Consider the following 14,510-nt stretch of genomic DNA (forward strand, 5'->3'; position numbering starts at 1 on the left):
GAGTTGTTTTCCCGTTATCAATGGACGTTTCAATTCAGTATTATCACTTTTAACTTACAAATATGGTCCTTTTGATGTCTCTTCTGGACTTCCAAGATGTTTAATCATTTATTTTGGGAGTTCGCTACCCAGAGCTCATCACAGCGCGTCCGCTCTCTCCGCCATCTTTTTCGCCCTCTGGTGGAACTCTGAGTTACTACAGAAGGAGGATGAGCAGAATGTTAGAACTACAGACATGGTGGAATGTTTCGGGCATTATATAACTGATTTAACCCAACCACTGGGATTAGTTTGGTCATTTAAAATGAAGTTTACTGGAAAATTTCCTTGACATATTTTACATCAGGTTCTTTTGGGCATTTGTAGGTTATTAACACTGTTTAACTGAATTTCGTAGGTTAAATATTAAACATGTATTATTTGCATTGTTATGGCACTTGACTTAATGTAGTTTTTGATTGTTGATTCTATGTTGCATGACTTTGTGTTTTTGAGTTTATTATGTAAAGCACTTTGAAAAGCCTTGCTGCTGAAATGTGCTATATAAATAAAATTTGATTGATTGATTGATTGATTAGTCAAAAAACTGTCAGGTTTGTCAAAAATGACTGTCACGTTAACTGGTTTCTAAATTCTCCCTAGGTGTGAGTGTGTGTGTGTGTGTGTGTGTGTGTGTGTGTGTGTGTGTGTGTGTGTGTGTGTGTGTGTGAGTGTGTGTGTGTGTGTGTGTGTGTGTGTGTGCATGATTGTCCTGTCTGAAGATAAGCACCAGCACCCCTCCCGACCCCACTAGGGACAACAATGTACAGAACATAAATGGATGGATCGTTACATAATACTTACATAATAAGAAATGTCTTGTTCGATTTGTCTGGATTCCTGCACATGTAGGTATTGAAAGAAATGAAGAAGTAGATATATCAGCTAAACGCCCCCTGAAATTGGATATTATTAAGTTAAAAGTTCCTAAAAGCAAAAGTGAAGAGAAATTCAAAGAAAAATGAAAAACTAAATCCTTAAGATATCATGAGTGCATGCATGTGCATGCACAGATGTACATATATGTGTTAATGAATGTGTATGTGTGTGAATTTGCACACTTATGCGTGTGTATCATAAAATTCCCTCTGACTATCATTGATGATCACACTCCAGTCCGGTCGGTGGCGGTAAATGTACCTTAAGTTGGTTGGTAAAAAGAAGAAGAAGAAGAAACAGCAGCAGAAGAAGAAGAAGAGGAAGAAGCAGGAGCAGCAGAAGAACCGGATGTACAATCTTTTACGGACGGGAAAGAAGGACCACCAACAGAAAAACCTACACTGTTAGGTTTGTTAGGTCATACAAATTTGTTTTTCAGTTTTGCTGGACTTACCAGACGATTTCAGAGACTGGAACTGGAACTTGCCACTAGGATTCTCTGGGAGACCCAGCTTAAGAGCGAGTTTAGAACGTAAGGCTCTTTCTCTTCATCAATAACTCTTCTGTTTGATTATGTTTTTAAGCATTACTTTTAATATTATTGTTCTGAAAATGGCACTTTAGAACTGAATTCCTAATGGTTTGCTAAATACTTCTCGGCATTTACGTTTGAGCTGATTCAGATTGAAAGGAGGTACTGACTGTTGGGCCTCATTTCAGAAAACGAGGTTGGTAGAAAACACAAAGCAAGTTCAGGGGCAAGTATGTGCATATGCGAGGCATTCGGGTTCAGAAAGCCAGGTAGCCGTTACCCTTATTCAAGTTGCTTTTGCAACATATCCGTAACTCTGCTCAGTTCCAGAGTTGTTTGTACTAACTCGGAGCTTTTCCTACTTTTTATTTGAGGCCTGGCATAAGGCAGGTGGCAGAGAAGGTGTTTTCTTTTATGGAGGGACCTGTAGAATTTGGAACGCAAATATTCTGTAGAAATATCTGGCAGGTGAGAGGATTAATACCCTTTTACCTGCATTGGTTGTGGCCATATTGGTGCGGTGAGAGGTTGCAGCAATATAATGACTGTTTCAGTATGTCATGAAAATGTTTAAAAAATAAGAAAATTAAATAAGAATAAAAAATGTCTAGCTGGCATAAGATGTCTGACAGAATTTGTACTGTTCTATTTTAAATTTTGTAGTATTGGTCCAGAAAAGAGAATTCGAAGTTGATTTTTAACTTCATTACACAATGGACAATATAGTTATATGATTTTTAGGACTGTTGGTACAAAATAACATGTATTCTCGAATTTAGCAATGAGTGCAGTAGGCAGATCAGAAACCAATTCATGTAAAAAAAAATAAAAAAATCCACAAGAACCTTATGAAGTTCTTGCTTCAAGTCCAACAAAATAGTAATCTTCATATGTCTACTACATTTCTAGCAATTACTGTAAGGTAGGACTTAAAATTCTGTTTGACAATGTGTGGACCCTATCTGACAGCACGTAGCGGTAAGCTAAGTATTTTGTTCTTGATCATGTATGCACTTGTTTTTTCTTTCCTTACTGGTTACTTGTTTTCCTTGGTTTTAAAAACCTTTATTTATTTATTTATTTTTTTGAAATAATAACTTTTGTTTTTGTCTTTTGGCATATCACTGGCTCATTATCATGACCCATCCCTACTTTTGTATTTACTTCCTATATATATTTACATACACTGATTGGAGAAAGTGTAGGTTGGAGTAGATGTACCGACATTTGTAACTGTTCAGTTAGGATTGACTCCTCACAGAAAAATTAAAGAATTAATTAATTTCGGTCGCTGATCACAATAAGTTTGAATGTAGTTATAAATGTTTATTTTTTTATAGGTCTGAGGTTCATTCATGTGAAAAGGCCCTTAAGAGCACAGGGACGAGTGCTCATTTCAATGTGTGCAAGGTGGTGACACTGAAGCCATGGGACCAAGGAAGAAGACTTCTAAACTTCAGTCCTCAGTAGGCAGTATTGTAGAGGAACAAGCCCTGACATCCTTTGAACGCAAGGACTACATCAATGAGCTGTCCCATGAAGTTCTGTGTCATATTTTCAGGTACACAACAGAGATTTTTCATTTAAATTTTTTAGAATTTCTAGACACTTTTGTTGACTGTCATTTGACTGACTGTCAAACACTGACGTTTTCTATTTTTACTCGTCAATTTTTAAATGATAATTATGACATAGGCTAATTCAGTTGCATTTAATTTCTACTGAGTTTAATTAATATTCAACTGGTTGAACAGAGAATCTAGGACTTTATTAATCTCTTTTATATGTGAGATCGCACATCAAGTAAATTAACCTTTTATCTTTAATGATAAAAACCACTGACTTGCTTAACTTTAAAAAATCACTTAACAGACAGACACACACACAGATATAAATATATATATATATATATATATATAGATATAAATATATATATATATATATATATATATAGATATAAATATATATATAGATATAGATATAGATATATAATAGATAGATATATAATATATATATATAATATAATATTATATTATGCATTTAAACCGGAGAGCGGACCAATCACACAGCTGGCGTCTCTGCGTGCTGCCTCGCGTGCTGCAGCAGCAGATTGCGCATATCTCCTTTCAGGCTAACTGGACACAGGCTGACGTGTACGGATATTTACATTAACTATATGTGAGGAATTATGTCTCTTTGGAGAACTCTATATCAGGGTAATAACTTAAAACAAAACGTGTTAGATCTGGTTGCGCAGCTCTATGTGAACCGCAGGAATAATTTGAAGTCGTGCTTTCAGAGGTGCAGGTTGAAGGCGCAGTGAGAATGATTTATAATTGTGAACAAAGAATTATGTACGGCATTTACATCTCAGCACATTGCCCAGCGTGTGGCTTTGTATCTGTCTCACTCACTCTGCAAAGTTCTTGTATGTGTTCCTGGTTGCCTGGTGTGTTTGTGATTAACGGCCCACCATTAACCTTATCATGCAGGTTTTGCCCGGTGAGGAGCACCGGGCATAGTCATGCATCACGCTGGTTTTATATTTTATTACAATTTTGAGTATTATTTTTTTGGTTAGATGAAAACTTTCTCAAATTCTTTTCCCACTTAGTCAGCCAGAGTTAATGTGCACAGCCGGGTGGAAATCTGAAAAACTCGGACAGCCAAAACAGTTTCTGTGACTCTTATTCAAAACTGAATAAACACTAAACGAAGAGCTACTAAAGCCACATTAGTAACGTTAAATAAAATGTCCCTTTTGTTGCGCATCTCTGTGCACAGTGCAGTGGATTTAACCCATTGTGCAGGGCCGGTCCAAGGCTGTATAAGGGCTTGAGTAGAATTAAATTTTTCCTGCCAAAACTTCAGCACCTCTTACAGTTTCTGTCTTAGATTTAGTAAAATCTGGGAGAGGGGGAATAGTTTAATTTGCCAATCTAAAGCAATAAGTTATAATTGCAATTTACTAATTTGTCAAACTCAAAGATCAAACTCATAATTCTGTCTCAAAATGCTAAACGAATACAATGACAAATCTGGGACAACATTCCCAGATTTGTGTCCAATTACTTGGACCAGTTGAATCCTGTGATTTTTAACAACATGGATGTCTGCGGCTTGCTATGCAAAATGGAACAGCGCCACGTTGCAGTATCCGCCATGAAGCAAACTCTTCAAGTTCAGACTAAAGTCAGTGAAACGCTTCACGATGTTACGGCAGTCCTGCGAAAGCGGGTGTCTATTCTGGAACAACGTGCCAGCCAATCTGTACTAAGGGTTCAGCGGACATTGATCTGAACGTCGCCCTGGATATGGAATGCCGTCTTGACCAGCTGATTAATGCTGGTTCTCATTGGATGTTTCTGTATGAGCTGAGTAATTCTGCAGAACACAGGGAGGAGGCAGAAGAGAATGATTATTTTTCAGAGATTATCTTTCTTATGTTAGGACTGTGAACATTTTAATACATATCTAAAATCTTTTTTTTTTTTGCTTAAGTTAGATGCTGCAGCTTTACGCAGAAGTTCGATGTGAGTGTTCAGAAACGATTAAATAAATACTACCAGTAACACATAGCGGCAGTACAACAACAAGAACATAACCAGCATCTTAAACGGGCAGCTCGAAGACTTAAATTAGTTTTCAAATAAATTACCTGCATTTGGAATTTATTCTACTTTCTGTGTGTGTGTGTAAAAAATTCCCTTCTCACCCACCGCGGGTGGTTCTTGTCCTCTACCAGAGGCCTGGGAGCTTGAGGGTTCTGCAGTATCTTGGCTGTGCCAAGGACTGCACATTTCTGGACTAAGATGTCTGATGTTGTTCCTGGGATCTGTTGTAGCCACTGCTCCAGTTTGGGGGTTACTGCCCCGAGGGCCCCGATGACCACAGGTACCACTGTGGTCTTCACCTTCCAGGCCCTCTCCAGTTCTTCCCTGAGGCCCTGGTATTTCTCCAGTTTCTCCTTTTCCTGATGTTGCAATCACTTGGTATTGCTACATCTACCACAACGGCTTTCCTCTGATGTTTATCCACTACGACAATGTCTGGTTGGTTCGCCATTACATTCTGTCTGTCTGGATCTGGAAGTCCCACAGGATCTTAGCTCTGGTGTTCTCCACCTCCTTTGGGGGTGTTCCCCACTTTGATCTTGGGGTTTCCAGTCCATATTCTGCACAGATGTTTCTGTACACTATGCCTGCCACTTGGTTATGTCGTTCCATGTACGCTTTCCCTGCCAGTATCTTGCACCCTGCTGTTATGTGCTGGACTGTCTCAGGGGCCTCCTTGCACAACCTACACCTTGGGTCTTGTCTGGTGTGGTAGATCTGGGCCTCTATTGCTCTGGTTTAGGGCCTGTTCCTGGGCGGCCAGGATGAGGGCCTCTGTGCTGTCCTTGAGTCCAGCTTTCCAGCCATTGGTAGGATTTACTGATATCAGCCACTTGGGTTATTTGCTGGTGGTACATCCCATGTAGGGGCTTGTCCTCCCATGATGGTATCTCTGGCACCTCAACCTCCGTTCCCTGTTGTCTGAGACATTCACTGAGCACATTGTCTGTTGAGGCTTTGTCCCTGATGTATTTATGGATCTTAGTTGTTTCGTCCTGGACAGTGGTTCTCACACTCACTAGTCCTCTGCCTCCGTCCTTGCGGCTCGTGTACAGTCTCAGGGTGCTGGATTTGGGATGGAACCCTCCATGCATGGTTAGTAGCTTTCTAGTCTTAATATCTGTGGCTTTTATCTCCTCCTTTGGCCAGCTAATTATTCCAGCAGGGTATCTGATTACTGGCAGGGCATAGCTGTTTATCGCACAGATTTTGTTCTTGCCATTGAGCTGGCTTCTCAGGACTTGCCTTATTCGTTGGAGGTATTTAGCTGTGGCTCCTTTCCTTGTGGCCTCATCGAGGTTGCCATTTGCTTGTGGTATACCTAGGTACTTGTAACTGTCCTCTATGTCTGCTATTGTTCCTTGTGGGAGTGAGACTCCTTCTGTGCGGATCACCTTCCCCCTCTTTGTGATCAGCCGACCACACTTCTCTAGTCCGAATGACATCCCGATGTCAGTGCTGTAGATCCTGGTGGTGTGGATCAGTGAGTCGATGTCTCGCTCACTCTTGGCGTACAGCTTGATGTCATCCATGTATAGAAGGTGACTGATGTTGGCCCCATTTGAGTTGGTATCCGTAGTTGATAATTTGGCTGAGGGGGTTCAGGCCTATGCAGAACAGTCTGCATAGGTTCTCATATATATATATATATATATATATATATATATATATATATATATATATATATATATATATATATATATATATATATATATATATATATATATATATAAAGAGAGAGAGATACAGCAAGAGAGACAAAATCAGACAGAGACAGCGAGAAAGACAGAGATAGAGACAGAGTTACGTTTAGTTTATTTCACACCAAGTGTCAGACACTCAGCATTAATAAAAAAAAATCTAAATGGATAAAACTAACTTCATTCAACAAACACAAAACATCAATATCCCACTTACTTAAAAAGACATCAATATTCTATGTCAACTTAAAAAACTCAAACTCCACACAAATTCAAGCAATTACTAGTCTCTGACATAAAACATAAACGTCATTCGTTTGGTGTTTATTTTGTTTCTTCTCAATCATATTGCCAGTTTTGAAGTCCCAGAAATAAAATGTCAGAAATGTGAATTTTTGAGATTTTATATGTAAAAAATAAACATTTGTATATTTTTGACATGTAATCTGTATATTTTGTATTTTGTGAATTGGCATTATGTAAATAAAAGGTTGGACTGTTTTTTAATTGTTCCAACTCTACCATATATTTGATCTAACCTAGAATGGCAAGTATTTTCAGAACATTCTCTTTTTATTTTAGGTACCTTCCCATGAAGGATATTGTGTGCATGGAGTGTCTGTCAAGAAAGCTTCGAGAAGCTGTAAGTCTGTACCTGAGAGTGATCAAAATAGTGGATCTTTGTGCTGGTCACTGGTGGGAGTACATGCCTTCAGGTAAGAGCCCCTTTGACGAAACATTTAGTTTCAGTCATAACAAATAATTTAAACCATTTTAAATTCAAAATCTTTGTAGATTTTCTCCTTTACCCATGTCAAGCTACAAGTGGTGCCAAAAAAAAACAACAATAGCCTGAATTATTATTTTCAAGTGAAAATAGCGAAAATATTTTCTATTATATTTTCAAGTTATTGAAAGTAGTCAATAACTTGCTATGTAATAACTGCTGTTATTTTTTATATAATACAGCAAATAACTTTTGTTATGGGATTAAACTCAATGCATCAAATTTAAACACATTATATTCTGAAGTTACTTAACTCGTTTGCATGTGTAATATTTCAACTGAATGCATTTTGGTGAGTTGCAGCAAAATGCTGTACAATTTATTATGCTCAAAATAGGGAGTGAACTATGAGAAGTAACTTCTAACTACAAATATTTTAAGACGTTTCTACACTTCAGAAGCCAATGGTTTAGGACCAATTTCTTCATAATGTTCCCATTGGTTGTATATTTTTTTGTGTTAGATGGTAATGGTGCCCAAATGTGTGGGCATTGTTTTAGGTGAGGGGCAAAGGCACAAACTGTGACGTCTTTGCTGAAATTGTAATAGAAGATGTTTTTTCTTAAAAAAAAAAAAAAAAAATGTAAAAAAGTGTTAGTCTTGTGAATGTGCCAACAATGCGTCTTGGGATACTATTACTTTGGATATAGATTCTCTCATGCTGACAGTATTTGTGTTGTAAAGGTTTAGGTGGGATGGGAGGTTTGAAACAAGCTATTTGAATTCCCTCTGTGTTCCAAGGGAAACATTGTTTTGCCTCAAGAAAACTGCCTGTTTGAACACTTATTCCAATCTATCTTTTAATCTATTTATTAAAAGAATAAATCAATGTAAAAGAATTTTTCATTCAACGGGATTTTATGTGTGAATCAGTCTTTGTGGTACAAATCTAATCTGAAACACAGTCGGTTTATGTTTGTGTTGTCAAAATCAAAAATGGTGATTTCTTGCTCTGCCCTATTGCAAGAAATATAAAGGTTCACTGTAGTGTTATAGTGCTTTAATGAGCCCTCATATTTTCATAAACAATTCACAAGTTTGAATATGTTTAATGCTTAGGTTTTACAGATAGAAGCTTTTTGATTCTTTTGAAGAAGATGCCTGACTTGGAACAGCTATATGGTCTCCACCCTCGGTACCTGGAAAGGAGACGTGTCAGAGGTTATGAAGCTTTCAGTATTCCTGGAGTACTGGAGGCACTACAAGGATGTCCTAATCTGCTGGTAAGTGTGGGCAATGTATCTTACCTCAGTGGACTTCATAAACATTCACCTGGGTGATTTATTTTTACAGGTTTATTTTTACTGGCCTTGTGACATTGAAATAAAAATGAGCGCTTGTCGCTACTCTGGAAATTCTTTCAATTACAAAAGGCTATTGCAGCGATTTCACTGTTGGGCCTACAGACCTACAGCTAGAATTAAAATTAACAGTGATCTCACTAAACTATTTACTTTGAGAAGCAGTACAAGACCAGCATTTCGCTTCACTCCAGAAGGGGAAGCCCCACAAGCTTCTAGAGTAGTTAAGTGGCACCAAACGCTAGTCAGCTCAGAGATTACACTCGAATAAGAATTTCTTTTAGTTAAAGGTAAAACTGGGGTAATTGTTTTTTTTTTCAGCTTCCTCACAAAGGACCTGGATGGGACAAAAAAAGAACAAAAGTGTTCTGCTTTCACTGGGGAAACTACCTCTGCAGCTGAAGCAGGAATTTGATTTAACTTTACACTGTATACAAAGTGTAACAGTGGGTGAGGGCTTTGATACATGTGACAAATGCAATTGCTCCATGATAGACAGTGACCAATGGATATAATGAGCTGGGAGACTCATATACACAATATCACCATAGTCTAGAATGCTCATAAAAGTTTCAGAAACAAGATGTTTTCTTTTTTTGAGAAGTAACTCTTAATTTAAGAAAAATAAACCTATTTTAACTTAATTTTTTTTTAAAGAACATTTTTGTCATGGGCCTTAAAAGTTACATTTTCATCTATGTTAATGCAAAGGTATTTATGCAATTTATGAAATCAATGGACATTTCATGGAAGCCCCTAAAATACACTAGAAGCTGCAAGGAAATTGAAATGTTGCCCTGTGCTCAGCCAATTTACTCTGCAGGGTGGCAAGGTAAGGAAGGCAACCGTACGATTAAACTTTTTCATATCTATTTACGGATTTCATAACATCCCTCTTCAACTTTTCAGTTGCAATAAAGCAACCAATAATTCATACATTCTGATCCTCTTCAAACAGTTTCTTCTCATGTGCTCAAATTTTACTCTTTGTACATGTTATATATAAAAACATAGGACTCTATGTCTGTATTCGTAAAATGTAACACTTATTGATGTGGGACTTGCAGTTTTCTGGAAAATCCATGCTGGTGTCACCAAATTAGGAATACAGTCCAATATATTGTGAAAGAGAAAAAAATCAGCAACATACAGCTTTGATTGGACATGTTTTTGGAATGTCATCACCAAACTTCCACAGGGCCGTAACGCACAACCTGGAGGCAGGGCGTATGGAGGGTGGGGGGCTTTAAAATCCTTCTTAGAGTTTTCCATACAATAGTGGACCACGCAAAAACATGCACAAATTACTAAAGTTATTTGTACTGTTGTAACCATTAAACAATCTCTCCTCCAGTTCAACCACATAACTGGAGACACATTGTTGATGTAATCATTATAAAATAACTTGCAATTAAGTATTGACACAGATTTATGTATTTATCTTGATATTAAGAAACATATTTAGTTTTTCAAAACAATTAATTTTTTTGTCTGTTTGCATGTGGAAAATGTTTTCCGTTGATGTAATTACTGACAGAGCCATAACAAAATATTGTTTTATTCATTTAAATATTAAATAATATACACTTTGTTAGGTCTTGGTTCAATAGTCTATGTACAATCATTTCAATATATTTTAATAAACGTTGAACCAGTCTGGCCCTCGGCTTGTAGCAAATTAGTTTTTTTGTCCCTCGGTGTATTTGACTTTGACATCCCTGCTAAAAGGACGAGGTCATTAGTCCAAGTTTGTCGTTTATTGATCGTTCAGAAACTCCAGAGGCTGTGATGAACCGCAGCAAAGGTAAACAAAGGTGAAACAACCCGAACAGGTGATCAACTCAGAACCACTCGCACCTTTTTACTCTCTCTTTCCCTTTGTTGTTAAGGAAACTTGTTGCTATGGCAATCTCCTGCGACCCGCAAGCCGAGCAAAGATTACGTTAAAAACATAACATTCAGTCCTTTACAATATCAGGTTTCCAGGCTTGATATTATATTTAGTTATCGATTATTCATCAGCATCTCATGAACACAGCAGTGGTTGATTTGCTAATTTAAACTCCTATTTTGATAAGCACGTCAGAAGAGGAAGGGCTAGTTTCCGCCTCGTGGCGGCGTTCAGTTTGTCACCTGCGGCTGAGATCGACTCAAAACCTTACCACGATCGATCGGTCGATCGCGATCCACCGGTAGATCGCGATTGACGTATTGAGCACCCCTGGTTTAGAATATGTTACAGTAGGTCAACATGCTTGTGCTAGCCTAGGTAATATCAATAGTATTTTCATAACTAGCTCATTTTATCTTATAAAGTGCTGTAACTCTACAGCAATTTATTCTTTGATGAGCTTTGAAAGCAGTGTTCTGCACCAATGTCAAATAATCTGAGTGGGACTTTTGCATTGACTGAAAGTTTTCTTTCCACTTTAATAGTTTTCTTTATGTGTTTAGATTTCTTCTGCTGCTTCTGCCCATTTTGTAAATTTCTGCAAGTCTTCTGCAGTTAACTTCAAATGCTCCGGCAATTTTCACCCAAAAATTTAATTAACAGCTGAGATAAATATATATATCTCAGCTGTAATATATATTACATTTCTTATGAAATGCATTTTTCTGTGAAAATCCAAATTTTGTAGTTTTATTTAAATTCCAAAAATATATGCTATTATATTGCAGGGATCCTCAAATCCAGGTTTTGAGGAGAACCTGGAGAACTTGATACTGAGCAGGTAATTTAGCCGTTTAATTCAGGTGTGTTGGACCAATGGCACTGGCTCTCAAGGCCTGTTTTTGAGAATTCCTGTAATATAGTAACAGTAGCATTTGGTCCTACTCCCTAATTTGCCTCCTGTGGGACAATAAAGCATGTTTCTGTTCTATTCTATTAATTCATCATTGGCTTATGTGTTTATTTAATCACAATGAGACTATAAAGTGTTTTGGCAATTTTCTTTCTTTCTGTTTTTAGCCTGTCTAAAGAACTATGTGTTACACCCAACTGTATGAAAAGTGCTATAAATAACCATTAATCATTATTTTGGTTTAGGGTCTTGAGACTTCTCATCTAGAGCTAGTGGAAGCCATTTGGAGCTACATGCCTCAGGTTCACATTCTGGGAAAGTTTCGCAACCGTAATGGGGCTTTTCCAATTCCAGCTGAGAATAAACTTACCATCCCCGTAACTGCAAAACTTCAGACACTACACCTTGTGGGTGAGTGAGGTAGAATACCCAAAAGAGACGTGACTTTTTTTTTAATATGAATTATAGTGATGCAGTTGGTAGCACTGTTACTTTGCAGCATGTGTGATTTGTCTCAGAGTACTCCTCCCACAGTCCAGGACATGACTGACAGGGTCTTGCTAATGTTGATGTTTTTTTTTGTCTGTCTCTGAAATGAATATGTAATTCTATTTTTTCACAAGACATTCTCAGCTCTCATTTTAAAATGCTACAGCTGCATTTAATTCAAATAACTTTTTCAGGTGTGAATGTCCCAGAGATTCCCTGTGTGTCTATGCTACGACACCTTTACCTCAAGTGGGTCCGTCTCACCAAGCCACAACCATTTAAGGACTTTTTGTGTGTGAACCTGAGATCTTTTGTGATGAGGAATTGTGCAGGACCAACCAATTCCCTGAAATATGTTCCACTGGTTACCGGCTTAGCATCAGCCCGGAACTTGGAGCAACTGGAGCTGGTGAGGGTTCCTTTCCTGGGAGGCCTTATCCAACATGTGGTGGAGGATAGCTGGAGGTCAGGTAAGACATTATAATAGTCATTATAATAGTCATTATTGTCTATAATAATGACTATTATAATAGTCATTAGGATGACTATTATAATGAATGGGAATTAATTGAATTTCCTTTCAATTAATTACATTCTAAATTGATCCATGTTAAAGGAACAGTATTTGAGTGAACTCACACTGAATGTCTTAAAAGTGCAGCATGTGACTAAAACAACAAAAAAAGAAATTTTACGTATGCATTTACATTTGCATAAGGCAGATAATCTCTGAAAAATCTCTGAAATCTCTGAAAAAAATTAATTGATCTCCTCTGCCTCCTCCCCATCCATAACACAGGTAACAGCCTGCCCCCTGAGTCAGAAACAGCTGAGTCAGCTTTTTCTGACTCGGATCAGTCAGAAACAGCCAATCAGAACCAGCATTAGTCATCTGACAAAATGACACTTTGACACAACAAAAAGTAATCTGTGTGCAGCTTATTTAACAGTGTAAATGTATTCTTCCCTCAAAATAACTATCTTCAACCATTAATGTGTTAAATTTTGTAGTACAGCTCTCACACTCTCTCATACTGATCACTGACAGTTCCAACATGGCGCCTCATGGCAAAAAATAAAATAAAATTTAACATACCTACTCACTTTTGTGATGCGCTGTATATATATTTTACAGTGCATAATATATATACACTGCACATAGAGTGCACAAAATAATAGTTATTATTTTGTGAAGAATCAACAAGTGAGTCAATTGAAGTAGGACAAAATGTGTTGGGTATTTAAACTTTTTTAACAAATAAATACAAATGCAATACCCTTGCGTTAATACTTTGTAGCACCACCTTTTGCTGTGATCACTGCCGCAAGTTGCTTGTGGTGTGTATCAGTTTTGCACATTAAGAGTCTGAAATTCTTGCCCAGTTTTCCTTGCAAAGCAACTCAAGTTCAGTGAGGTTGGATGGATGGAGAGCATTTGTGAACAGCAGATCTCAGGTCCTTCAACGGATTCTCGATTGGATTCAGGTCCGGACTTTGACTTGGCCATTCTAACACCTGGATATTTGTGAACCACTTCATTGTAGATTTTTTTGCTTTATGTTTGGAATCATTGTCTTTTTGGAAGATAAATCTCCGTACCCAGTCTCAGGTCTTTTGCAGACCAAATAGGTTTTCTTTCAAAAAACTGAAACAGGTCCTGTATTTGGCTCCATCCATCTTCCCATCAATTCTAACCATCTTTCCTGTCCCTGCTGAAGAAAATCAGGCCCAAATCATGATGCTGCCACCATCGTGTTTGACAGTGGGGATGGTGTGTTCAGGGTGATGAGCTGTTTTGCTTTTACGTCAAACATATCATTTTACATTGTGGCCTTTGAGAAATGGCTTTCTTCTTGCCACTCTTCCATAAAGACCAGATCTGTGCAGTGTACGATTGATTGTTGTCCTATGGACAGACTCTCTCACTTTAGCTGTAGATCTCTGCAGTTCATCCAGAGTGATCATGGGCTTCTTAGCCGCATCTCTAATCAGTCTTCTCCATGTTTGAGATGAATGTTTAGAGCAGGGGTGCTCAATACTTAGATCACGAAGGTTTTGGTCGATGTCGGCAGCAGGCGACAAACTGAATGCTGCTAGGATGCTGAGACAAGCACTTCTTCTTCTGATAGCTGCGTTAAAGAAAAAAAGAGAACATGTTAAAATTATTAATAAGTAATTATTGTTTCAACAAGGTGTTGTGCAATTCAGTGCATTTCGGTTCCATTAACCCCCAAAAAATGACTCAAAAGACTGATTTACTAGCAGAGCAGGCGTTTAAATTAGCTACTCAACCATCGCTGTGTTCATGAGAGACTTATTAATAATCAAGAAATAAATATCAAGTCTGGAAACCTAATATCGTAAC

The 14,510-nt window shown here is 37.7% G+C and overlaps 1 protein-coding gene across 2 annotated transcripts in view; it reads left to right on the forward strand.

The window, feature by feature from the left end:
- Nucleotides 1-1,233: 1,233 nt before the first annotated feature.
- The window catches only part of fbxo38 (F-box protein 38), a 32,597-nt gene continuing 19,320 nt past the window's right edge, over nt 1,234-14,510 (forward strand). The window contains exons 1-6 of one of the 2 annotated variants that reach the window (XM_055023631.1): nt 1,234-1,450; nt 2,791-3,011; nt 7,347-7,480; nt 8,611-8,774; nt 11,902-12,067; nt 12,340-12,615. In XM_055023631.1, the coding sequence (XP_054879606.1) occupies nt 2,878-3,011; nt 7,347-7,480; nt 8,611-8,774; nt 11,902-12,067; nt 12,340-12,615 (874 nt within the window). In that variant the 5' untranslated portion in view covers nt 1,234-1,450; nt 2,791-2,877. Of the gene's footprint in view, nt 1,451-2,790; nt 3,012-7,346; nt 7,481-8,610; nt 8,775-11,531; nt 11,585-11,901; nt 12,068-12,339; nt 12,616-14,510 lie in introns of those variants that run through there. The other variant, XM_055023632.1, reaches the window with a different exon arrangement.

This window comes from Poeciliopsis prolifica, unplaced genomic scaffold (assembly GCF_027474105.1).
Source record: "Poeciliopsis prolifica strain line A6 unplaced genomic scaffold, Auburn_PproV2 SCAFFOLD104, whole genome shotgun sequence".
In the NCBI taxonomy this organism is placed as follows: Eukaryota; Metazoa; Chordata; class Actinopteri; order Cyprinodontiformes; family Poeciliidae; genus Poeciliopsis; species Poeciliopsis prolifica.